Consider the following 27,477-nt stretch of genomic DNA (forward strand, 5'->3'; position numbering starts at 1 on the left):
TCTTTTGTACATGTGATTTCGGTAATATGATTCGCATAGTATTACTTTATTATACTGTCATTAATAACTCAATTATATTATAGTAGTCAACTCTTTATTAGCTGTTAATTACTTACTGCATATGTAGTGGATCAGCAAAGACATGTTTGATGTCCAAAGTTTGCTTTTTTGGAGCTAACGGAAAGCTATAGCTACCAGATTAGCATTGTGTCTCAGTGTTTCGCGTTTGACTCCATAATACCATTTGCACATAAAAAGAGTTTCATAAAATAGTAAATGTTATCCTATGAATCATATCTTGACATACATTTTCACTTTCAAAGTTCGTGTCAGACCTCATACTTGAATCCTATACCAACAGACCTTTTGTGCGAGTTGTGCTGAGGAAGAAAGAGATGTCCACTTGGTGGACATCTCTTGTGGTAATGTTATGGTAATGGTAATGTTTCTACAGGAGTTCCAAAGTAATCCAATTCCGAGGAAAAACACAGACTTGAGAACACTCAATGGTATGTGGAGATGGGACCAGAAACATCAGTGCAACATCATAAACACAAATGAAGAGTGGGGATTTTGATTGCTTGTTGCCAGTACTGTTTTCCTGACCGCTTTGATGAGGACTCTGCACTCTTGCGGTGTGTATTGTCAGAACACAAAGTGTTGTGGGACGAGGGGTGGGGGTGGACCAGCAGAAATTATTTCAGGAGTGCTTATTAAGAACACAATGCGCCGGTTCCACCCCTGGCAAGTTTCCGCCAAGTGCCTAAGCCAGAACTTGTGTGGACTGGAAATGCTGCATTTACAGCAGTTGTTGTTCGGTTAGAGCCACAGAAACTGCATGAAAGTGTATGAGGCTGAAACACTGCATTAGTATCTCATCAGACTAGATTGGGAAATTTCTGATTCTGCACATGAACACCGGACATAAATTTGCTCATGTTATGCTTTGCATAAACATAAGAAGCAGGAGGCTTGGTTACCGAGATGATGTCAGTATCCGGAATTGGCTGATATTGAGCTCTGATATTGAGCTCATACCCAAAAGTGTCCAAAAATAAAAGGGTTAATCTGTGCTTCTCTAGTATCTGGGATCAATGCCTGAAATGTGACTGATTTGCTGACCAACAGTCTCATTAGCTTTTATTTCAAACTTGCTTTTCACTCATGCAGCAGCCTTTCCAGAGTTGGCTTTTCTTCTCACAGCTGCCTGCTGCGTCGAGGTCCAATTCCAGCATGACAGACAAAACACTATTTTTGTGCTGTGGACATTTTATTTTAATCTCAGCCCAGCTTTTTATTCAAACATTAACAGATTAACTTGTGGCTGAGTTTAGATATGCCTTTTAGCTGAATACATCCACCAGCGATGTAATTCCCACTGCAGCCAAGTCTAAATCAGCTTAGAACAACTACCTCAACGTGTGAGATCAGAAGTTATGGGAGAGTTAGCTTTGTTTAGTACAGTAGAAAAACAACCTGATAATGATGTTTAAGTATTAAAAAGTACACAGAGATTAACCTCAAATGTGACTGAAGTAAATCAGCAGACAAAGTACATATCACATGTACATTAGTGGAAATTGGTTTAATCAGTACAAGAAAACATTTAGATACTGCTTTAGTCCTTGAACTAGGGGCTGAAGGTGGCACCAGGGGGCCAACCTGGATATAAGAATGTATAGTACACCTGTCCAGAAACTTGTTTTATTCTACCCAGTTATTTGTGTACTAGACATGCAGAACAATCACTCCAGAACATGAGACTAGTTTATAATTAATACAATTTTTATTGCTTCCAAAATGGACAACACATTATAAAAGGAATAATTCATAAGGCAGTTGGTAAACTGGTACATTATAGTCGCACTTGAGTGCTATGCACAACTAGAAACTCTCAAACGTGTCCATGTCAGTCTGTTCATCACATATGGTTTCTTTGATGGACTACATAAAGGCTACACTAAGAGCATTCCCTGAATACACACTTCAGCTGGAAATGTTTAGTTCCAACAATATAGTGCAGTACTCGAGGGAACGCGTGCGTACGCGCGCGCACACACACACACACACACACACACACGCGGTGTATTTGTGTTGAGCTTCCCGGAAGTCGGCTCCTAAAACTAAACAGCAGACCACGAGCGAAGTTTAGACCCAAATAACGTCTTTACATGTGATTGAGATATACATAAACACATTTCAGTACAATACAATAATGGATTGTATTTGATCAAAAGTCTGCATGCTGATGCTGGGTCAGTCTTTGGTTTTGTCCTGTCCTGATAAACATGGTAAAGAGCTGATCCTAAATCAGCATCTGTGAGGAACAGGCTGTCAGTAATAAAATAAAGCCAAAATGTTTAGCTAAAACTCATGGGTGGAACGGTATTGCAGAAACACAGTACGATGATCATACAAACTAGCATCATGGTCTTTTAATCTGTAGAATTGTGCTTTGAGAATGGGAATTGGGATAACTAATGTGGTCAATGTTCAAGAGGGAGAGCAATGTTGCTAGGCAACAGGGCAATATGGCCTCCTCGGCGTTAAAGCGCTGTGTAGCGTTTAAATCTTATATGCGGTCAACGTGAAAGGGTCGCGACCATGGAAACAAGACCAAACGATCAAGAACATCAACTTTTTCCTCGGATATGATGTTCACTTTGTAAGAATAGACTCCGTACAACTAAAACGAACTAATTACACGTAACATGAGGTTCTACAGGTTCTGAGAAAGGTCAGTATTGCGTCACATCCCGTGACGTCTGAAATAGTGAAAATCACAAGGCCATGTGTATGGACATTTCTTGTTATCATGGTCAACACGACTATATTTTAACACCACAAATGACACTGTAGTGACAGCGTGACTGTTCAATTATTCCGTTAGTTAAACTGTTACATGTTTACCACTTGTCGTTTATTAGAAAAAAAAATGCAGAGATACAAAGTTGTCTGAGTTTCATCATTTTTAAATGTTTATAAAAAAAATTTTGTACTTACACACCTGGATATATAGTGATGTGTACCGGTACCTCATAACTCTGTACCTATTTTTAAAACAGTATACCGTCCTACCACTAATTATAAGCAAACATAATGTCCTTTATTTTGGCTAAACCTTTAATGTTTGTCGTCAGATGCTTGCAAGACACAGGCATAGTTTGTAAGTCAGTTAGGTGCTTTGATGGCAACTGAGCGTAACTACACACAGAGAGGAGAAGAGGTGATCCGTTAAGCAGAGGTGTCGACTGTGGCAGAAGACTAACAGAGCACTAACACACTACTGTGTTGGAAAGATGGACGGACACGGTCACAGAATCTAAGCGGATGCCTCTTATACTCCATTGGGACTTATAGCCAGGAAAGTATGCTAATGCTAAGCATTGAGGCTGGTGTAGGATGTTGTACCGTGATTGATTCAATTTGATTAAAGTCATTTACTGACACGTAATAGCACCAAAGCACCTGATTCAGGCCCTGCAGATTTCATAAGCGCACATGTGCCCTTATGCGAGCTAATTAGAATTAGGTAGTTGTTTGTGGGGTGAGAGACTGTATGATATTTCATCTTACATGACAGCAGTCATCCCTGCAACACTCATACGTTCCAGTATATTATAATAATAATCATAACAACAACAATATACCGGAATTACATGTATCTTAATTCATGTTAAGTTATTTTAACAGTTCCTTGGGGTGTAAGAGGTGGAGCAGATGGAGTTAGAGGAGCATCTGCTTTTGTAAACATGTGAAGGACAGAGATCAGATCTGCAAATCCGCTTAATAGAAACATTGCTGTTCAGGTGATGTACAGATCTGAGCTGCTGTACTTTGCCGTCGCTGGATGAAACCCAGAACGGGAGAAAAATAATGAGAGTAGAAAGTCACAGAGAAAAAGAACGAGAGAGAGAGCGAGAGAGAGGCTGACGTCCTCCACAGTGTAATGATGAGCCTGGCGCTGAGGTTGTGCCAGCCAATCCCTGTGCCAGCGCTGCCAAGGCGTCCTGATGGAGAGAGTTACACGGTTTTTCTAGCTGTGAGCACTCGCACGATGGAGCCCACACCACCTACAGAAAGTGCCTAAACACACACACACAAAGCATTTAGGTTCAACTTCCAAGGGTCTACAGTAATTACTGAACTGCTGATGATCAGCAGCATTAATGAGGCATCTCTCCCTGTCCTTAAACACTTGCATAATCTTTTATCATAGCTCAAATTATCACCACATATTGGATTTTTTTTATTTACGTATTTTTAGATAAGTAGCCCAAAATTACTGGCACTTTTCATAAGAATGTGTGAAAGTGAGTAAAGGCCAATTCATACTGAAAGCATTTCTAAAGAGTATTTAGTTGTGATTTTAGGCTCAGGGGACAGATCTGTTTCTATTTTAACCAAGGTTTCGATTCACATCAGCTCCTGAAATCACCCCCATTCATCCTGCTGCGTTCATCAAGTGTGTTTTAACTGAGCTATAAGCATGAAGATCAACTCACTCAAACAACATTTTTCTTTATTTTATAGCGTAATCTACAACTGTATTCATCCAGAAGCCATGGGGGTACAAACTTTTGCACTCAAATGTAACTATAGAAATACTTAATTGTGATTTAAAAACTCAGCTTCGCCCACATTGAAACAAACAATGAACACAGCGTACCTTCTCATGCCACTGGAGCAGCACTGCACTGCTGTTCTCTGATGGTCGTTCAAACCCTTTATAGATGTACTTCATAAGCAGATCCACTTTAGTCTTCTCCAGAGACTGTACCGCTTTCTCGATATCGCTAGTCTTAAAGGCAGTGAGGACTTGAAGTACCAGACCCTCAGCCCGGTCCTGCAGACACACACATACAGGTTAGCTAAAATGTCTGGTATACGAGTGCACTGAACATCAGAAGGATATCTATATCTAGCCAGTAGGTTTAGTATTTAAGTGCATTTATACGTCTATGAACTCATAACTCTAACTCCAGAGACAGAGTGGGCGTGGCTTCTACACCGTGTTCATTTCACATAAACCACTGTGGGTAAAGATATTGTAATCACTTTCTTGAGTCAAGAAACTTCTAAAGCGGCATCATCATTCGCTTTTTGGTCCAAATTCATTTTTCATTTATTTACAAACGTTCATGTGTCCTTTCCGGGTTTCGTTCAACTTGAGTTTACATTTCTAACGTGGCTGAAGAATGCTGTCTTCATGCAGGTTCGGTCCCTGCTGTTAGCCCAAATCCCAAATGAGTTATGTGGCATTTTATATTTAGCCACTGAAGAAAATGTGAAGTGAATGCCTGCTGGAAATTTGTTCATTTCTTACATGCCATACTATTTGTGTATACACACTTGGTTCAATATTTCATATCTAATATAAAACAGAATTAAAAATGTGTGAAAATTAATTACATAATAAATGACATTGAGCCCTTTTCCTACACCAGTGCACAAAGGGCTGATTTAGGTCTGAAATATTTAAAATGTTTCAATGTATTTCATTTTTTTTGGTTAAATCTATCAGTGTCGTGTAGTACTCCATCCATCCGTCCGTCCACCCACCCGTATGTCCGTCCGTCTGTCCATCTACCCACCTCTCCCTCCAGGATTTAGCGACTGCAGAAATGAACACCAAATCAAGCAAACTCTACAATATCCGGAGGAGCCTGCAATTTTTCAAAATAACTGCAGATTTTCCACAAATTTGGGCCGAGTCACATCATCTGACATCGTCACAACATGCGTTCAGCCAAAGCCTGTTTCGATTCACATGCGTCAAACATGAGTACAGCTAAAAGGTCTCATTTACCAACATCACTGCGAAAGAGCGCGTAAAACAATTCCGTGCGATTGCAATTTCACCAATTAAAAAAAAAAAAGCACAATAAACTCTACAAACCTCATCGCAAATTTAGAAAAAAAAAGCAAAAGAATCTTTGGCCGCAACGATCAGATAAAAAAAAAAAACCTCTGAGAAATCTTGTATGGACCGCTTCATTTTCTGTACCGCAGGGTCGTGGGGAGCTGGGAGCCCATCCCAGGGAACTCGGGCACGAGGCGGGAGACACCCTGGACGGGGTGCCAACCCTTTGCAGTGCACAATCGCGCACACACACACCAATCGGCCTACAGTGCATGTCTTTGGACTGGAGGAGGAAACCGGAGAACCCAGAGGAAACCCCCAAAGCACGGCAAGAACATGCAAACTCTACGCACGCAGGGCAGAAGTGGGATTCGAACCCCCAACCCCGGAGGCGCGAGGCAAACCTGCAGCAAACGTCTGGTTCTCGGTTTTGATGGAACTCACCTTGACGTTCTGGTTCTTGGTGTTGATCGGTGGGTTCTTCAGCGCGGCTTGTAGAGCGCCAATCATATTCCCTGTGCATGGTGCTAAGGAAGAAACTACCGGAACAGCATCACAATAAAAATCTTACCTGCTGTATGTTGAGGAACATCTGACCAAGAAAATAATGAATGTTATGTCAGGATCTCTCAGGACCACTTGTTAACATTCTCAGCCTGATTAGACTTGTGAACTAAATCCAGAAGCGCACTGCTCACTTCACTCTTTATGTCTTACCTTCCTAGTTTTAGGAACAACATTTTAACATGCAGGAAAATAAACATTTAAAGCTATATTAAGGCCAAAAATGTAAGGTTTTCCACTTTACCCAAATACAGTTTATTGAACCAAGGCGTACTTATTGTTTTTAACTTGCTTCTTTAGTTTTACACTGAAGCTGCAAGGCTAATGTTGCTAACAAGTAACAGAAGTTTATAACTTTGAAGTGTTTAGATTTACTCTGCTAAAGCATACAAGCAAGAGAAAAGTCGTTTCTAAACACAAACACATGATCTTTGCTTGACTGTCAATCTTTGTGCACGGTTGTTAAACGCTCAGCAACAAGGACTATTCGAAGTCGTGTCCCAAATACAACTCGTTTAAACTATATAGTACGTTACTAGGGTTGTAGAACGCTCCTGTGACGTCACCTAAGTAGTGTGTAGTGTGTAGGGAGTAAGGTGCTGTTTAAGATTCAGCCGGTGTAACGAATGAATGAGCGCTAACCACACCCTTTACATTTCCTTGTCGACAATACTGAGGCTTTTTCTACACCGGTTAATAACCAGCAAGATATAAACCACTAAGTAAAAATAGCGTAGCCAAAAACGACCGGTGTGTGAACGAATCCAGGTGTGAATATTTGATTAGAATAAATAAATAATAAACTATAAAGGATATTGTCTGACGAGGGAGCCGACTTCGGCCTCGTCCGGACCCAGTTGATTCTCACCGCCTTTTTCTTCTTCGTCCACAAACTTGTTCTCGTCATATTCGTCTACGTCAACCTTTCGGAAACGGTCCGATACCGTGTTCTTCGACATGTTTAAATGTCTTGTAAAGCTATTATATTACAGAAAAAGAAAGAGTAGCCCGAGCCCCCGGCACTTTTCAGGAAGCAAGCAATCCTTCCGCAGTCACTTCCGCATAGAGCGCCCTCAAGCGGTCTAGGACTTCCGGTTTCTATTTCATTGTAATGCACAAACTCGACCACAAGGTGTCAATGTTTAGCTTTCTATGTGAAAATCTCATCACAGCAGCATAGGGTTAAGGACTGAAATCTGGGAATCGACTCTTTTCAGTGAATCAGGTCAATCGGCTCAGCTCACCTATAGGAGCCGACTCTTTCGGCTCCTCACAACGCCCCCCTCGCCCCAACTCTGTTCAAAGTTGTTGAATCTTACCTATCTATTTTACCCACCTTAATCTACATTCTGATTAACTGATTAGCATTAGCTTATACATTACATTGTCTTTATTATAAAATGTATCATGTCGCACTGACAGACAGTAAATATTACTGTGCCTGCTACATACACTATAACAATAACAATAATACTTCCGAAGCTTTACTGCTGAATACAGAACACATTTTCAGCAGAAAACATGAATTACGGCTCTTCAAATATGCGAGTCGACTCCCAACTTTACCTAAAAGAGCCGACTCAAAGAGTCGACTTGTTTACAAACGACACTTCGGTACATGAGATTCAGTCAAGTCGATAACGGGCGCCGATTCACACGTTTTCTGACACGAGTTCGACAAGAATAGGAAAGAAATTATGTGCAAAACCATGCAATAATAATTATGTATTCGACACAATGCACTATTATGATTGATAATATCCATGGCAAATGGTTGCTACATTTATTCATATTACGTAGGCTAATATGTTACCATTTAAATATTCACTGTGCCACCAATGCTATCATGCTAAATAAAGCCAAATTAACGGAGCTCTTTCGGCAACACTGTTTTATTGTGTTTTGCGAAAGTTTTACATTTTATTTGGTTTCATAAGGTAAACTGCGGGATGTTTATATTAAAAAGAGAGTTTCTTGTCAGACAGCGACATCAAATAATTTCTTTTTTCACTTGACATAGTCTGTGTGTACAAACTTGAGCCAACCCATTCTATGTGGAATCGATTCCAAAGCTTTGAAGCGTCTTTCATGAATCGACACTTTTTTGGGCATCGAGTCTTACCCAATTTTCACAGAGACATCCACCCATCCATCCATTTTCTATACCGCTTATACTACACAGTGTCCCGAGGAGCCGTCTGACTTGAGAACAGAGGTTGAACGGCGTGGATCCATCAATGTTACCCAATCATAAATGACAGAAATTCAGCGATATTCAACAGTGAGTGATTTTTGTAGCTTGTTAGATATTAGATTATCTTGTTTTTTTGATCATTTATTCCACCTTTATCAAATACACCTCTTTGACACCTTTGTCAAATACACATTTACAAATATTAAGGATTTTTACCACAATATTAAAAACAAAAACAATACTAAAACTAAATACAAATGAAAAGTAATGATTTTCAAAAATAAATAAATAAATAAAAATTACAAATGAAATCAAAACTATTTATGCACCATTAAAACAAACTAAAATGAAGCTGCAATTGAAAACCAAAATACAAAGCGAAATAAAAATAAAAACTAGCAGTATTTCTAAAACTATAATAACCCTGGATCCAGTTTATTACATTGGTTATGAAGCCGGACATGAAGTGGATCAGGATAATCCATGTATTAGTTTTGTTTATGTGTGTCTGGATATCTGTTGGTTGCAACAACTCGGGGGTCGTGCCTCAGGTCACCAGCTGGGTCTGTGAACCACAAGTCAATTCACAAGCCAATCTCTGCTGAAAAGAAATGATCCGACAGAAACCTTATAGTTGCTCACGATGGTTTTGTAGTTATTCGTTAGTAATTTATGTAGTGTTTTTGCAAAGAAACAAGAAAGGATGATATTCAGTACTCTTGGTTATCCAGATTGAACTGGATTTTTATTAAGGTACAACAATTTAAATAATTACAGAGATATTCTGAATCCAATAAAATACAACAAAACTATTGAATATCATTATTTGAACAGTCTTTAATTCAGGATGCATATCAAGCACATACTCCCTGAAGTAAGTGTAACTCACATCAACCACTGATGGTGATTTCTGAAAATCTTTTTTTTCTTCAATGGTCTGTCAAAAAATAAAGAATGAATGATTTGTCTGCAAAAATTATTGGTTATTTCCATAACCAAGAAGACAAACAGTTCTCATTCTGCAGTACATTTTGTTGTATCTCATTTTCATTGTTAGTGTTATCAAGTGCCAATTGTACAGTGTTATGTGCTATTAACTGTAGAGTTAACTATAAAGTCATGAGGTCAAATTGCCTTCAATAATGCCACAGAACTTAGATGATGTTAAACATACTTGATTCATAAATAAGTCTACTTACTACACAAAAATACTAAGATTACAAACATAAAAGTTACTTTGAGTGACTCTCCTGAACTTTGTAATTAACAGTATAAATAAATCTTATTCTAATGAAACATCAGAAATATTTATTTGCAGTACTGATATCTGGTACATACACAGAAAATGGCACATACATACTAAATAATAATAATAATAATAATGATAATAATGATAAAAACAAATGAACTGGTCATCCCAGTCCTCACCCACACTCAAACGGCTGGTCATGTGACCAGTTTCCAAAATACAGTTTACAGGAATGAGCATATTATCTTACAGAAAAGTTTCCAGTATAAAAAGGCTTGAATTTCATGAGCAGACATCATTCAGACACTGGAACGTGTGTATGATGCCAGGAAGTGTGCGTGTACAGTGTACACAACATGTCACATCATGCCATCACTTTCTGCTGATCCTTTCAGGCAGCTTGTGGAAGGGAAAGTATGCGTTTCTGTGTAATTTAATCTTTCAATGACTAGAAGTCTCAGGTCTTCAAAATGGAGCTAAACAAACGAAGTGTTACAGTCAGCAAGTTGTCTTAAACCGAATGCACACTAGACAACTTACTCTAGATTTACAGAAAAGGGTCGAACACTACACAGGATCAGGACCGAGACGAGGTATAACTTGTCATGACATAAAGACCTGATTAAACTGACAGGAATCACAGAGATGTAAAATAAATTACTTTTAGCTATTTGTTATAAATAACATAGTTTTGTGGGTTTTTTTGTTTTCTACAATATTTTGATTAATTGAAAATCAGTGACAGTGCCTTATGGGCAATATACACTATTTCTTAGCCACTGAAACTACACCATATAAACACTTGGAAGACATCTTGGAAGAAAGGATTACATTTACATTTTTCATTTCATTTAGCAGACGCTTTTACCAAAGCGACTTACAAATCAGGAAATACACGCAAGATTGGGACTCTTTTTAAAATATGAATTCTAGCCAAACTCCATGGTCTGTTATGGAAATTCACATGTTATTCATACCACAGTGCATTGTGGGATTTCTCTGTGGGAGTGCAGAGACGTGGTTTTCAGACATCACTATGCACTACATATTGAACAGTTTGTGGTTTTCTACACTGTAACCTTAACCACAGATCTATATGTATGTATGTATGTGTGTGTGTGTGTGTGTGTGTGTGTGTGTGTGTGTGTGTGTACACAGGCAACACAATCTGTCTCTTTGTTAATGACTGCTAAAAGCTTTAAACATGTTGGAAACGCCACAAAAATGCCAGTTACATACTGCGCGTTAACATAGCGTATCCAGTTCTGCTTGCTTTAACTTATTTCCATTTTAACCTATTGTCCAGCAAACTCTGATACCACATCCAAACTCTCAGGAAGCCGAGACTGTGATTTATCCGCTGGTTCTGTTTATCTGTTAGGTGTGGCCTTCTTTATGCTGCTGGTGCCACGTTTCAGGAACTTCTTGTTTTCAATCTCATTGAGCGAAAGAGAGACGTTGCAGCGTGACGGGTTCATCCGCCTCTGGAGAATGCTGTCTTTGATGGCGTCTTTTATAAGCTGCAAAACAATGCGGGGGGGAAAAAACAACAACAAAGGGTGGGGGCGGGTTGGGGGCGATGCCAGAGAACCTGAAGTCATTTAAAATCATTATATATATATATATATATATATATATATATATATATATATATATATACATATATACACACACACACACACATATACACACACATACAGAAATAGACTGAGGATAGTTAACTTTCTTACTCAGCAAACAGTCAAGTTAGGAGGTTTGCGAGTTAGGAGGTGTGGCCAAAAATACAGTGCCCTACACTAATATTGGCACCCTTGGTAAATATGAGCAAAGAAGGCTGTGAAAAATTGTCTTTATTGTTTAACCTTTTGATCTTCTGTTAAAAAAAAATTCACAAAAATACTCTGCTCTCATGGATTTAAAACAATTGCAAACACAACACAGGTGTATCAGCAAAAAAAAAAAAAAAAAATCTTAAATATAGCGGTGCAACAATTATTGGCACCCTTATGAATTCATATGAGAAAAATATATTTTAAGTATATTCCCATTAATATTTTATATATTTTAGGACATCCAGATTATGAAATTATTCAACCATAACTTATTGTTTCACAGGGGTATAAATATGAGGAATCACATAGGCCAAATTCCCTTAGTCATTCATAACAATGGGTAAGACCAAGGAATACAGCTGTGATGTGCGGTAAAAAGTTGTTGAGTTCACAAAATATGAAGTGGCTATACGAAAATAGCACAAGCATTGAAAATGCATCGAAAAAGCCTCTACTCTCATCCAAAAACAAACTCAGGCGTCTTCAGTTTGACAGACACTACTGGAACTTCAAATGGGATCGGGTTCTATGGTCAGATGAAACCAAAATAGAGCTTTTTGGCAATAAACACCAGAGGTTGTTTTGGCAAACACAGAGAGGTAGACATATGGAAAAGTACCTCATGCCCATGGTTAAATATGGTGCTGGCTCTTTAATGTGTTGGGGCTGTTTTTCTGACAGTGGACCTGGACATTTTGTTAGGATACATAACATCAAGGATGGCATCAAATATCAACAGATATTAAATGAAAACCTGACTGCCTCTGCCAGAAAGCTTAAAATGGGCCGTGGTTGGATCTTCCAGCAGGACAATGGTCCAAAACATACATCTAAATCAACACAAAAATGGTTTACTGACCACAAAATCTAGGTCCTGCCATGGCTATCCCAGTTCCCTGACTTGAAACCCATAGAAAACCTGTGGAGTGAACTGAAGAGGAGAGTCCACCAGCGTGGACCTCGAAATTTAAAGGACCTGGAGAGATTCTGTACGGAGGAATGGTCTCAGATCCCTTGCCCTGTATTCTCCAAAGTCTTCAGGCATTATAGGAGAAGACTCAGAGCTGTTATCTTGGCAAAGGGAGGTAGCACAAAGTACTGACTAAAAGTGTGCCAATAATTGTGCCACACATATTTAACAAAGATATTTTTTTTTGATAAACCTGTGTTTTGTTTGCAATTGCTTGATTAAGAGCAGAGTACTTTTGTGATTTCTTTGCACAAAAGATTCAAAAGGTACAATTTTTCACAGCCTTCTTTGCTTATATTTACCAAGGGTGCCAATATTATTAGGGGGCACTGTATGTACAGTACATTAGAAATCATTTAGATAATATAATTCCTAATATTCATTAATAATATAATTAGGAAACTAAATCACATTATATTAGCTTTAAATATTATACAATTATTATAAAGCAATCAGGAGTATGAGATGGGCATTATATGAATAAAACAAATTATTACTTAATTACTATAATTATTATTACTATAATTTATGAATTATACTGTATAATACAGCACAGTATATGCTGTATACACTATATATTATAATATTGATTAAGATCTATTTTTCTGTAGTCTGTATTCAGCTATTCCTTTCTGAATGAGGGAGAAAACAGACCTCAATGTTGTTGAGCGTGTTGAACTCCATGAGGTCGTGCAGCTGTTTGAATGCCTGGTTTGAGTACTGGAAGTTGAATGTGGAATACGGGGTCTCAGGATCGTCAAATATGTCAAAGTCACCAAACTCCTTCTCCTTGTCCGTCTCTCTGGGAACTCCTTCAGAACAATAACATAAAAGACATTTTATTTACATTATTAAAGAGCTCAAAGGAATCTTTAATATAACACTAACAATGATTAACCAATGAATAGACAGGACACAGGCTAGCAACCAACAATGTACAAACATCAGATGTTACAGTAAGGTCGCATTCTCATGTGCAGTCATGAGCCTGTGCACTGACAGCATGACAAACGTGGATTATGTGTTAATTCTGTTCCACTGTCGAGCCATTCTACCATACAGCCAAGGTTGCAGGATTTTTTATTTTTTTTTAAATATAGCTAGTATTGGTGAACTAGCAACTGGAAGATTTGCTAGCAGAGCAGAGTGTGAGGTGATATTAAGGTGAGCTTTCGGCTGACTAATTGGATTTTTAAATAATCCGATGGCTCCAGAATGATGCAACAAAAATATGTTCACCCTATTGTTCAGAGATCATGATTTTGAATCGATTTTGAATCCCAACAATGGCTCGGAAGCAAAACCGTCTGTGCTGTCTGGGTGGGAGGGGTAACATTTCTGCCTCTCCCCTGTCAAGCATGAGTAGCAGTTTAGAAGGATGTGGTTGACTGGCTTCATATATCTCAAATGAAGCATGTGTTAGCCTTCACGGTAGATGTCACATGATAAGAGAGAGCTGCCTCGTGGGTGGGAATAGGCAGGTGACCAAATTAAGGAGGAAACTGAGAAATTAAAATGCCTTTAAACCTATATCTTCAGTGTATGTGGATACATAATCTGCTAACAAGTCAAAACCCTTTACCTTTTACATTTACAGGACATTATTGTAAATACCAAACAACCTTCTTGTACTAAGAAATATTCTATAAATGTAAGCATCACAGCTACTGCAGCTTAAAAAAAAAAACGGCTTTATAACTAATGAATTATTCGTCTCCTAAATTGCACACTAAAGTCTTAGACCATACGCTATATATTTGACTTTCTAGTAGCTGGATGTTTGTAGGTTAGTCCAGATACCTTCAGCAATTGTAGTATGTATTAATAGTGCACTATATTGTTGAATTCCTCAGTGTGTACACACTAAAATTATGCAAAGAACACAGTTTGAAACAGCTCCATAAAATATGTTTTTTGTCCTCACCGGGAGCTTTGAACTCCCTGAAGTGGATGTTGGCCAGGACGAAGTGGATGACAGTGGGGCAGTGTTTGTCTTCCGGCCTGGGCTTGAACACGTAACACTCCTGTAGACCCTCGCGATCAAACACCTTCACATCAATCTTAGGGAAAGGCAACTTGTTCATGCGTGCCCATTTCTCGGCCAACAAAAGCTCCTGAGAGAAAAGATATGTCACAGTATCATATTAAAGGTTTGAAACGGTCATAAGATACAATCATATTAAATTATTTAGAATATGCAGCTACACTATATGGCCAAAAGTCTGTGGACACTGGACCATCACACCCATATGTGCTTTTTGAACATCCCATTCCAGATTTTGTCCCCCTATGCCTATTCTGCTGCTGTTATAACTGCCGCAATAACCTGTTCTCATCTGCATGACACATGATGCAAAAAAGAATCATGGTCTCTACCTGGACTATTTTCCATACTAACCTTAAAGGGAGGACTGGAATCACCCGGCCTGGCTGAGAAATCGAAAGATATGATGAGATCAACGCCCCGCTGGGGTCGCAGGATCAGTGGATAGGGCAGGTTAAAGGTTAGGCCACTGTCCACCACATGAATCTTCTTACTCCTTACATCCAGAGGCTCGTAGATGTGAACAAACTCATTGGGATCTACAAGAAAAGTATATCTATAAGGACTCTAAATGTGACCGATTATGAACGGCACCTGAGCCATTTAGATTATTGTGCTTTTTGAGGAGAGTGCATGAATTATGACTCTTCAGCAAGTCTTCATTTGATTCTGTTAGTCCCAGCAAAGGAGGCGTAGCTACAGTACCTACCAGATCCAGTAAAGGAGGTATGGCCTCTGTACCTCTCTAATCCAGTGAAGGAGATGTGGCCTCAGCACCTGTCTAATCCAGCAAAGGAGGTGTGGCCTCAGTACCTGTCAGTTTCACTGAAGGAGGCATGGCTTCAGTGCATCCCAGTTCCAGTATAGGGGGTGTGGCCTCAGTACCTCTCAGTCCCAGTAAAGGGGCTCTGGCCTCAGTACCTGTCAGTCTCAATGGAGTAGACATGGCCTCTCTACTGTCAGTCCCTGTAAAGGGTGTGTGGCTTCAGTACTTGTCTGTCTCAGTGGAATAGGCATGCCCTCTGTACCTGTCAATCCCTGTAAAGGAGGCGTGGCCTCAGTACCTGTCAGTCTCCGGGAAGGAATGCTTTAAAAGTACCTTCCATACACAATCACTGATTATGTATCAAAAAAAGAATGGTACACTTTCCTCCTTAAAATCTTCAAAAAAATCTTTTTCAAAAACATAATCAACATGAACTTAGGGAGCTTCCTGTTAATCCAGGAGCAAGCTGTCAAAACACATGCAGGATAATGGACTACTATGGTACACATTAACATTAAATAATGCTAAAGGTCTGAAGTAGTCTGAAAATTCCACACTTATGTTTTAGAAGGAGTACTGAACATAAACTGCGTTTTCTCCTCACTGCAGTGTGACTGGGAACTGGCACTAAAGTTGACTCACTGAAACAAGCCTTTATATAGTGCTACAAACTGAAAGCAGTGCAGCACAGCACAGCGCTTAGGGCCAAACCTGCAGTGGCATGCAGAGGAGCAAGTATGCCTGCATAACATAAATGGTCATTTATTATGGAGGGCATAAATTCTCAGATTTACAGAAAACTGATGTTGCACACTAAGAGTTTTCTCCTAAACAGCTAATGGATAAAGCATGCATGTTTGTGCACCTGTGACGGCGTCCACTTCATCCTCAACAGAGACCTGTGGCAGGAAAGGATGGCGCTGTGTGAAAGGCGCAGACGAGTTTAGGTTCAGGCCCAGCATGAAGTTGTGCACTTTTCCAGCACGGCCTTCACGTGTGTTAAACAGTGACGTGTCACCGACCATGGAGGTGAACATCCACTGCACCCAGCTTGCCTGAGCATTACGCTGCCGCTCCTCCTCCACCTCAGAAGACTCTGTACCCACTGAGACACAGGTAGAGGAAAACAAAATATGTAAACAAGGGAGAAGAGATGAAGAAACAGGGGAAGAGGAAGAGTAAAGGTAAGAATAAATGGAAGGTGTGAAGAAACAGGGAAATGAATAAGGAAAAAGTGAGGAAAGGAGAAAGATAAAAAGAGTCAAAGAAGAGGGGAATATTGCAAGAAGAAGACAGGGAAAGAGGGGGAAGAAGAGGAGGTAAAACAAAGAGAGAGCAAGAAGAGAGAGACAAAAAATAGAGAGAAAAATAAATACAGTTAAGAGGGAAAAAAGATGGATAAAAAAAAAGAATGAGCGAATAGCAAGAGAAGGCAAAAAAGACAGAAAAAGAAGAGACAAAGCAAGAAATGAAGGAAGACAAATGGCTTATTTGATAACTGAGTGTGAATTCAGTTTTGACAAAGTGTATTTGAGAGAACTATAAAAGCGACTCACTCCTGCGCAGTTCCTCTTCGTTATCTGTTGTGTCGTTTCCAAGAATGTGCTCTGGTTTAATTTGCTCTGCAAATAAAAAGCACAAAGCAATGAAATAGCTGTATAGAAATTCTCTACACTTACAGATTCAGCTCTTACTTTTGTTTAGTTTCCATTCTATATTGTTTGGTGCATAAAATATGAACCTTAATCTTTTTTTGGGTTTCAGTACAATTTAAACATATGCTACATATTTTAAAAAGACATTTTAACACACATAATACAGTTATATGTATAAATGATTCAGTGAATTGCATACTACCAGGACAAGAAGAATGAAACAGCTCATGCAAAGGTGACACGGTTTTGAACTTTACAGATACAGAGAAACTCGTATCGATTCAGTAATACTGAACATGCTGTTTGTTTTGTTACAGTCACAATTCAGACAATGTGCTACATCAGCTTGTGCATGTGCGTGAAAGAAATGTGTTAAGGTCTAAACTGATTAATTTCCCACGGTCTTTTCTCAGAGTGAGAAAGGAAGTCATAATCCACCCAGTGATCGCACCCACAGTTTATAGAAGAAGAAAAAAAGTGTAATTTTCTACAGAACAAGTACGACCAATTAAACCAGACAGAAAGACATTATTTACTGACTGGCCTACTTTCAGACAGAGCATACCACCATCACTTACAGATGATAGATTTTCAACGTGTTTGCAATAAGTTAAAGGTCGCAAATAGTCATATTGTAAGAAAAGGATGCGACCAATCCTACCGAGCTCCTCCTCCATAGTGCTGCTGCATCCAGTTGTCTCCTTCACTCCGATGACTCGATTAAACAGGATGGAGAAAGCACTGCCCCACACACCTAAACACACACACACACACACACACACACACACACACACACACACACACACACACACACACACCACTCTGTTCAGCCATCTCACTTCTAGGAGACCTTTCCTATAAGTTAATTATACATAATACACTGGCTTAACCATTTATTGAATCACTCTTCACTAGACAAATTTAGAAGAGTTTCAATTCCATTATCTTCAGAGCATGACCTAATTTCTCAATTATTATTGTCATATAACAATACTGACAAATGTAAATATTTCAATTGTCACAGGTTACAGTGTGCTACTTCATTATTACTGTGAATGCCAGCCCTCTGTGATATATTATTAGGTTTGTCTAACTGATTTTTAAATCCAAAGAATTAACAAAACTGTGGCAGTTGGGTTCTTCTATGCCTCCTTCACCATCCTCCTCAGTGTGTACTTTCTGCCTTTCTTCTTCTTTTTTTTTTTTTTTTTACTGTCATAGACTTTTGAAACTTTTCAGCCCTGATTGCACTTGATGAGATTTTTTTTTTTTTTTTTTACTGCTTATGCATTTTCTATATCCATTAAACCTGACTTGTATGGGCTAATCACAATTTGTCCCTTTGTTGTTAAAAGCTCTTTGATTTTTCCCTAAGGTGATGAAGTATGAAAGGATATTACATGCGGGCAAACTCATTTTCAGTCAACATGGTTTCTAGAGATTAAGCAGCATTTTTAGTCTGACCATTTGTGTGCATTTTAAATATTCTTTCAGGGTGTCAATAATTTTGCCACATTTTGAAGAAAAAAATAAATAAATTTTTTTAAAAGAATGCTTTAACTGGAATAACTTTTGTTGAAGGATGATTGTTAAAGGAAGTCAGTTTTCCAATCACCGTGTGTTTATTTTATACAATTATTTTATTTCTATTCTCATGAAGGGTGCCAATAATTCTGGAGGTAACTAAAAAAATTAAAATACATGTTGAGGATGAGGCATCAGGTGAGTATAGATTATGATGAAGATCTAGTTATCAAAGTTTTTATATCGTTTTTTTTAATAGGACAGATTTTCTTTCCTCAGTATCTTACCCATTAGGTAGTGTAGTGGGTTCTCGTCATACTTTTTCACAACGCTGCCCATGAAGAACTTGCTGCCAAAGAGCTCAGGGGCCATGAAGGTGCCATATTTTGCCATGCCAATCTCATAAGGACTAAACTCCACCCAGTCTGTCATGGGAAAAATGCGTACAGAATTAACAGGAAGTTCTACCTGGTTTATGTGATAAGTTCTCAGAAATCTTTAGTCAGTTTCAGTTTGTTTACACCGTGAAATAAAACAACTATCTCGAAAATAATCGCCAGATGCCTGCTGTAAACTCTGCCTCCTGACACTCTGCTTTGTTTAGTCAAAGTTGTCATGTGTGGCAAACTATCATCTTACAGGACAGTTTCACTACAATAGATGGAAGAGCTGTTACTGCCTCCATGATAGATCAGTACTATGTCAATACAGCAATGCTGATCATGAGTGTGCTTTGCATGTCTGCTGCAAGCTATACAAATCTAAGCAAATGTGTTTAGCTGTTGCCACCATGCTGCATCAGGTGGGCCCACGGCCAACTCCATCTGAATGAAATGCTGACTTTCTGACCTGCCGAGTTAGTCTTGAATTAATGGTGATGACAGAAATGAGGTGAATTAGGTGACGGAAATGAATGGGGAATTAGTAAAGGAAAGAAATAGCTGGCATAGCTTCAACTGTTATATAGATTATATAGTATGTTATATAGTATTCTTGTGTTCATGGTACAGATGGACAAAAATGTAAAAAGCTATTTATTTGAAACTAAATTTCACAAAAAAATTTAAACGTAAGAAGCATGCTCTTACCGGCGAACATAAGTTCAGAGACGTTGGGTTTGACGTGCAGGCAGGTGAACAAAGGCAGGGGACACTGACCTAGCTTAACCTTCTCCTGCATGGAGCTCAGTGTCGTGTCCATCCGCTGTCTCACACACACACACACACACACACACACACACACACACACACACACACACACACACACACACACACACACACACACACACAGAGAAAAACAGAATAACGTTTCAGTGATAAAAGATTTGAATTCTTTCCATGACCCAGGCCCTCTTTTCTGGCTTCTGGCTGATTTATGGGCTCCAAACTTTTGAGAGCATGTTGAGGAACACGTCAGAGCAGGACATTGTGTTTTTCTTATGGAGATATGAGCTTGCCTCAGTGCGCTTGGCACTGTTGTCAGGATTGGTGCTTTAGTGATAAGAGAGTATTAACACTGTTGCCAGTGTAGATCTCAAAAGTTTACAGTGGTAAAACTCCGACCTGTGCAAACTGTAAAATAATCACACACTGCTTTCAGACTGTGTCCAGTGCTAGTGGGGTTTCTTAAACTGTACGATATGCTCTTATCTAAGAACAAACTAAAGCTAAAACAGCAGCAGCTACCCAGAACACAGAGTTACTTAACATCTCCACAGATTACAGTTTGATGTCACTTCAGTTGATCATCACACTCAATCAGGAGATGTGGCACAAAGTTGGATGATTAAATTCTTTCAATAAATTTAACCCCAATTTGATTTGTATATGAATTGCTTCATGCATACTTATCCTGCAACGGCGGCCAAATGATGCCTTTTTAAGTGTGTGCTCGATGATCTAGACTTCAGGTTAATACATCTGTTGATGACACTTCTATTTTTGTGTGTGCGTGTGTGTAACCTTCTCACCCCCGGTATAAGTGTCTCTCCGATGAGCATGCCGAAGATGTCAGTGAACGTGACGGGCTGGCCGTTTGCTTTCTTCTTCCACAGAGCTTTAATGTAGCGTTTGATGTGTTGTGGCATCAACAGTTTGAGTGGATTGTTGCTCACACGCTTCATCAGCTCCTGATTGATGTCTTTGGGACCTTTCTCTGGAAACTCTGGGTGTGAGTATAGCGTGGACATGTACCTGTGCAAACGTGTCCGTTAATGATCAGAGAGTGTTACAGCCAGTACAGTGCTCACTGATGAGGAATGATGGATGGAAGGAAGGAAGAGAAAGTGAATGAAAAAACAGATACAGATTCATATACAGACCATGTTGAGCCAGAAAGTCCTGCCACATATGTAGCACAGTCCAGCACTCCAGACTCATACAGAGCCTTCATCACCCCAGAGAAGCCCACCATGGCACGAAAACCCCCTCCTGATCCCACAACAGCGATGGTGGGAACCTGGACACAGCCATAAGATATAGGTAATAAGGTAATAATAAGACATGGTAATAATTAATACAGATTTACTGTTAGAAATAGGGCAACATATCCAATGCGTAACAAATATTGTAGGTGAATGTATACATATTATGTACAAACACACTTGACTATAGATAGGAAAAATAATTATTAAATGCCTCAAGATCCCTCGTGAAAAATTCTGCAATTCTGCATAGGCTTATTAATGTGTTTCCCTGCTGTAAAAGCTTTTCATGGTATACAAGTTCCAAAAATGTAGAAAATGGGGTGATTTGTACATTCTGCCCAGTTGGAGAGACACACTTATAAGTGACTAGAGCTCACCTCGTTCTGTGAGGTGGGCAGGAACCTTGGGTTTTCCATGTTAAGGAATCTTTTGATGCCCAGTATGACTCTGTCTCTACGTGTCTCTCTGAACAGCTTCTCCTGATCACACAGGGCCATACTGAAGCGCAGGTCAGTGGACGAACTACAGAGAGAAAAAGCTGTCGTTAGTAACACTAACACGGGAGGCTCAACAAGAATTTTTTTTTTTTTTTTTTTTACAAAGCCTTGCTTTTCTGAGAAGACTGATGTACTTACCAGACTTCCAATGACAGCTCCAGGTGCACCTTTGTAGTCTGGTGATATAAAGTAATATTAATTTATTTTTTTGCCAAGTCTGCCTTCTGGATTTGCATGCATTACTGACAGCAAAAAAAAGCCTGGTATATTAATTATTCCATTTTCACAGGCCACAGAGACAAAAACAGCAGGAAATAAGAAAAAAATCAGTCTGCTCTGGGTAAATCCCTTCACTGATGGCTTATGATTCCCTTCCCTTATCTCCACTTATCTCCATTACCTATCTTACCCATGTCATAGCTTTAGTGGAAAACTAATGAAGCAAATGTCAGACACAACAACAACATGAAACTACACTTACAATAAGTGGAAAATGTTGTATATTTAATTTTTGGCCAAACTATTGCTTAATGAAAATTTTAAAAGGTATTACACCCACCAGAAGAAAGACCTTAAGCAGAAAAGTTCTGATAAACCACCAGTTTGGCTCCAAAACTTCAGACACATACTTCATACTGTAGAGTGTGTTATTACTCCACATTCTTTTCCAATGTTTCGCAACACTCTTATGTCATCCACCTCTAAATATTACTGATCACTTGTCAGGATTATTGTGTTATTTAATCACTCAGCACAGTGAAGAAGTTACATTCAAACACACCCATGTACAGACACAAGCTATTAGTGACATTAATCCTGAGCTAGACTTCACACAACATGTACCAGGACCAGAAATGTACAAATTTGACATTTTGCCAGCTACAGTGTTTTTATAAGGTCTTGCACATATTCCTTTGGAAACCATATTACTATAGCTCTATTTATGAAATGAAAGCATTGGACATTAAATTGACAAATGGAATATTTTCATGCTCCTTCTTTTATGCTTCTTCAAAGCAAGTTAACATTTCTTATCCACCCTGAACAAACAGTTTGGGCAATAAGTCTCTACACAACATTCTGTCTCTAACATGGGTACTGTTGCTCTGGGATGTCCTTTTGTCCAGTTTTATAGATAACATTATGTGATACAAAGTCAGAAGGCACATAAGCAAGTCTGTTTGAGTTGGTAAAAAAAACAACGTTTTGAAGGTGGATGTGTCATGATTTACAGTAGTCATACAGTTCAGTTATAGATTCAGTGCTAAAACAAAGAGGCAAACGTCATACACCAACTATGTCTGTTGACTGACCACGTTTGCGGGAAAATACCTAATCATCATCCTTATTCATTCCCCACTCACTTCTTCTATACCAATTTAAACACTACAATCTGATCTGACCCCATTAATACGCATTAGCCTACCTTGCCAATAGGCAGAGTCACCATCTCTGGCTGTCCTACTTTCAGTTTGCTGACTGGATATGTAGCTGTGCCCAGAGTCTCATCCATGACATAGTTGGCATCCATTAAAGTCATCTAAAATGTGAGAAAGGAGAGTGTGATGACAAAGAAAGATCAGTGATAGTCACTTATCATTGCTAATTCACATTACCGGTAATTCAGTGACTGGATGATATATGTGAAAGGAGTATAACACAACAGGGTGTGCTATAATATGAAAATAACAAAACTGAGTGCCATTACGACAACAAAGAGTTTTATTTCTCTTACATCACAGCAATGTTCCAACAATTACACATTTTTATTTATTAAAGAACATCATCCTATGTATCCATTGAATAATATTTAATGTTATATATTTTAGTTATTACTTAAAAATCTGTTTATTATTAGCTTTTAATTATGTGAGTGTCTGCCATACAATTCCCTGTAAATGATTTGTTACTACAGAAATGATAACACATAAGAACAAGCACATTAATAGAATATGCCGACAGTGCTAGTATCAAAGCTCCTGTTACAGGAAATTATGTTCTGACTTACCAGAACTGAGAATTCAACAGTGCTGTCGTAGAATTCGATACTATTAGATCTGATTATTAAAATCCGGTGATATATTCAATAACGAATTTCTCACCTCCAACACATTGTCCTGCTGTGGGTCCAGAAGGAACTCGAAAGTTTCGTTCCACCTGGGATTGATGTCATTGTCTATGTGACGTGTTCTTTTTCGTGACTCGGGAGCAGTTGGGATTGACAGCTCTACATACGGGTCTGGCGTGTCCACTGCTCACAAACAGATACACAATGAATGCTTCATCATACGCAACATCTTGCTGTAACAACAAGCGCTAACAAAACAAAGTCTACACTCACGCAAGTCCCCAAGCGCGCCTTTAGTGACATTTTCCGCTCTCACCACAGTCACTCTGAACTTGTGAGAATATTGATGTTCAACCTGATGACACAAAACACTCATATCAGTGACTAAGCAACCAGCCAAGAGAAACAGCTGATGACAGGTTAGTTGAGAAAAGAAATAAACTGGGTTTTTATAGACCTGGATGGGATTTTTATATACATATCAACATTTGGGTTTTGTAGATGTGAACCAATCCCGTACTTTCTCCAATTAAATAAAAAAACTGATACAGTAAAATTAATGCAGTCTGGAGAAACTGTTGAATGATGTGTCATGCATATATGAGTCACATTTCAGCCCTGCCACTGAATTGTGGCAAAAAAAAAATTTTGTGATCTGGTATGAACAACATCACATTTCATGTAAAATAGACTACAAAAAAAAAAAAAGAAAAAGACTACCTTCAAAATACAAGGTTGAACTTACTATAATGTACTGATAGGGGTCTATGGAGGACATCCTGCCAGTAATGTAAGTTTCAGCCTAGGGAAACACATTTATATGTCAGGAAAGGCTTCTGTTTGTCTTGGGTGGCATCTGTTAACTAAAAGAGAAAAATGTGGTAAGAGTTTCAATCAATAAAATTGTAACAAACAATTTAACATCACAGTGAGCTCTGAGATTCTATCGATAACTAAATTCCCAAAGGTCTAAGTGTGATGTAGCAGTATATTTGAATAGACTTCCAGCTTGTTATCTCATGTTCTTTCAACAACTCAAATTAATTAGGTCAATATCTCAGCAAGACAATGTTTGTTGTGTTAAAATCTTGAAAAGTGCTTTGTGTTATCTCAAGAAAAACACATGTGGTCACAAAAACATATTACAAGAAGTACAGTAAATTATATATATATATATATATATATATATATATATATATATATATATATATATATATATAATTTACTGTACTTCTTGTAATATGTTTTTGTGACCACATGTGTTTTTCTTATATATATATATAAACAAGACATTTTAAGATCTTCTGTGCTCTATCTACCAATCTATCTAACTTCGTTGTTTTCACTATGATTATTACGAGAGCAACAGGAAACCAAAACGTCGTGCATAGCTGTGTTTGTATTTTTTTTTTTTTTTGGTGTTTCTTTTAGAGGTCTGTATGTGTTGCAGCAGTAGAAACTATCTACGCCTTTCATGAAATCAACTCTACAACAAATACATTAACTTCTCGCGCATGCGTGTTTCCACCAACATCGTGAATCAGTCAATTAATCTTCTGGATGTTTACTTTTATATTAGACGCAATGTTCAAGCAGTGCAAAACCAATAACTCTGGGAAACCAAACACACATCCAACTAATAATGTTGCTCTCTAACTTTATTTTAATTAACACCACAGCTTACAATGTCCAGGTTTTTCTACTACTAAAAAGAAGTTACATTAAAATGAATAGAGTTTTCATTTCTACTTACCTTTAACGCAGAGCAGAAGCATATCCTAAAAGTCAGCCGACTCTCTCTCTCTCTCTCTCTCTCTCTCTCACTCACTCTCCCCTTCTCTCTCGATGAAAGTGGAGGTACTGGGCAGGAGAGAAAGACGAGAAACTGTGAATCAGCCGATCTACAGAAGCCCCGCCCACTATGGAAAGCCAAAACGTGCACAAACCCACACACATACACATACATACACACACTTTATTATTATAGCTCACCGTTTGTAAAGGAATGAGTTGATTTAATTGTAGCTTTAGGCGTCTGAAGAAAATTTCCTTCGAATTGAGTCAGTCTTTAGTCATGAATAATCATATTCTTTACATGTCCACTGTACTTCCGTTGTCGTGGCATTAGAGCTCACTTAGTATTATTTTGACCTCACTAGGGGTGTAATGATAGGTGGATTTGGATCAGAACATCTATTTAAAAGGCAAGGATTGAAATGAGTCGAGGCAACAATCATAAACTAATTATTATTGATTGTAAGTGATTATAAATCAATTATTATCAATAAGACTTGATTAAATTGACTATTATTTAAAAATAAATAAATAAATAAAAAGGATAGACAACTGTTGTGTAAAAAAAACAACATATTTTTAATCTGATGTATAATTTGGCTAACAATGTTATCTGCACATAACTCTGATACTTAAAATGGATAATAATGGTAGGCAATTCCAGATTCTGGTCACATGTCGATCAGAGGCTACTAAACTGAACCATATTGTATCGTATCATAGCAGATTCACACTCTCAGAAAGGATGTGTTAATATCCTACACACTTTTTGTGTTATTACTATTTCAACACATGTTGTGTTAAATTATCCAATAAAATGTGTTAAAAAAAAGATAAGTATGTTGAGAACAGTAAGTTAGCATTTATTACTATTTAGCGTTAATGCTGCTGAAAATGCCTGGCCAAGTTTGTGATGTTTATTTATTCACTGGAAAATAGTAACTCAGTGAGTGATAATTAACTTTACTTATCACGATCGCTTCAAAAGTGAATATCATGTACTGCTTCCTCAGTGTTGCTGTTATACTACAAGTGTCATGTGTTTATGTTGGCTGTGAAATATAGACTGAGGTTATTTTATAATTCTCCGAGTCTGTATCTTATCTGAGGCTCTGAGTTAGGGTTAGCTAGCTGGATACTGTCACCAATCACAGTAGGGATGAGTGATGCTAACCTAGATGCTCACCTGAGTTGATGACATTACTTTAGTATACAACTCGCGGTAATCTTAGACATTCCCATTAACTTTTTGAAAGTTAACAATAACATAGCGTTACAGCTATTCACCATGATGTAATACAGAGAGTGGGTTAATGTTAACTACATTTAGCAAGTGTTTTGGACAAGGCAAGCTGTAGTAATTAGCATTAGGAGGATGGGTTAGAGCCATGTTTCTTCATATATTTGGTGAATGTTAATGCTGGGTAACAAGTACAGACAGGCAGTGGCTAACGGAACTTAGCTACCTCAGTAATGTTAAGGCCAAAAGTTCTTCACAAGGTTAACGTGACAAAAAAAGAGAGGTTGGGATTACAATAGTTGTAATGCTTTCCACTATCTCTGTAAAGTTGGTTAAATTAATTAGGTTGTGAAAAAAAAAACAAAAAATTGGTGGTAAGATGCTAAAAGCTGGAAAATACATAGATTTTCACCTGGTGAGTCTATAGTCTATATATTATTATAGTCTATAATTTTGTTCATTAGGAGAGTAGAGGTCAGATTTCCAAAATTACACAATTTTGGATTCTCTAACACAATTAAAGTTAAAGCCCAAAGGCATTTGTCCACATTGTGTAGCTAACAACTAACCAACACTCTTTTTGCTCTTTTACAGCTTTTCAAATGGAAGGGAGTGGGACTCTTGTCTTCCCAGATGGCAGGGAAATTTGTAAGACGATGCATCAACTCCAATTCTTACATCTATAAAATGTTTAACTGATTTTCATAAATGTCACCTGAATTTCATGAAATTGTTTGTTTATTTTGTGGGCATTTTAGAATTTTAGCATACAAACAGATTATATTTTCGGAT

At 38.3% G+C, this 27,477-nt stretch overlaps 2 protein-coding genes across 3 annotated transcripts; both read right to left on the reverse strand.

Annotated features, from left to right (window-relative positions):
• Positions 1-1,764: 1,764 nt before the first annotated feature.
• arpc5a (actin related protein 2/3 complex, subunit 5A) lies at positions 1,765-7,494 on the reverse strand. Its single transcript, XM_053687297.1, has 4 exons — positions 7,243-7,494; positions 6,308-6,379; positions 4,670-4,846; positions 1,765-4,086 (listed from the first exon to the last, which is right to left on the reverse strand). Exons 1-4 carry the CDS (start codon positions 7,384-7,386, stop codon positions 4,024-4,026), a joined length of 456 nt encoding a protein of 151 aa, XP_053543272.1. The 5' UTR covers positions 7,387-7,494; the 3' UTR covers positions 1,765-4,023.
• A 1,844-nt stretch (positions 7,495-9,338) lies between these two features.
• Positions 9,339-25,533, reverse strand: pla2g4aa (phospholipase A2, group IVAa (cytosolic, calcium-dependent)). Of its 2 annotated transcripts, XM_047161205.2 has the most exons (19): positions 25,405-25,533; positions 24,397-24,514; positions 23,925-24,006; positions 23,686-23,834; positions 23,010-23,123; positions 21,722-21,759; positions 21,464-21,608; positions 20,982-21,118; positions 20,631-20,853; positions 19,750-19,864; positions 18,949-19,086; positions 17,799-17,891; positions 17,039-17,104; positions 16,348-16,587; positions 15,530-15,682; positions 15,071-15,255; positions 14,597-14,786; positions 13,327-13,484; positions 9,339-11,390 (listed from the first exon to the last, which is right to left on the reverse strand). In XM_047161205.2, exons 2-19 carry the CDS (start codon positions 24,427-24,429, stop codon positions 11,241-11,243), a joined length of 2,409 nt encoding a protein of 802 aa, XP_047017161.1. In that variant the 5' UTR covers positions 24,430-24,514; positions 25,405-25,533; the 3' UTR covers positions 9,339-11,240. The 2 variants fall into 2 exon arrangements, with proteins under 2 accessions (XP_047017161.1, XP_017346144.1); XM_017490655.3 differs by lacking the exon at positions 15,530-15,682.
• Positions 25,534-27,477: the final 1,944 nt, after the last annotated feature.

The sequence above is a fragment of the Ictalurus punctatus genome, chromosome 17, assembly GCF_001660625.3.
Source record: "Ictalurus punctatus breed USDA103 chromosome 17, Coco_2.0, whole genome shotgun sequence".
Lineage (NCBI taxonomy): Eukaryota > Metazoa > Chordata > Actinopteri > Siluriformes > Ictaluridae > Ictalurus > Ictalurus punctatus.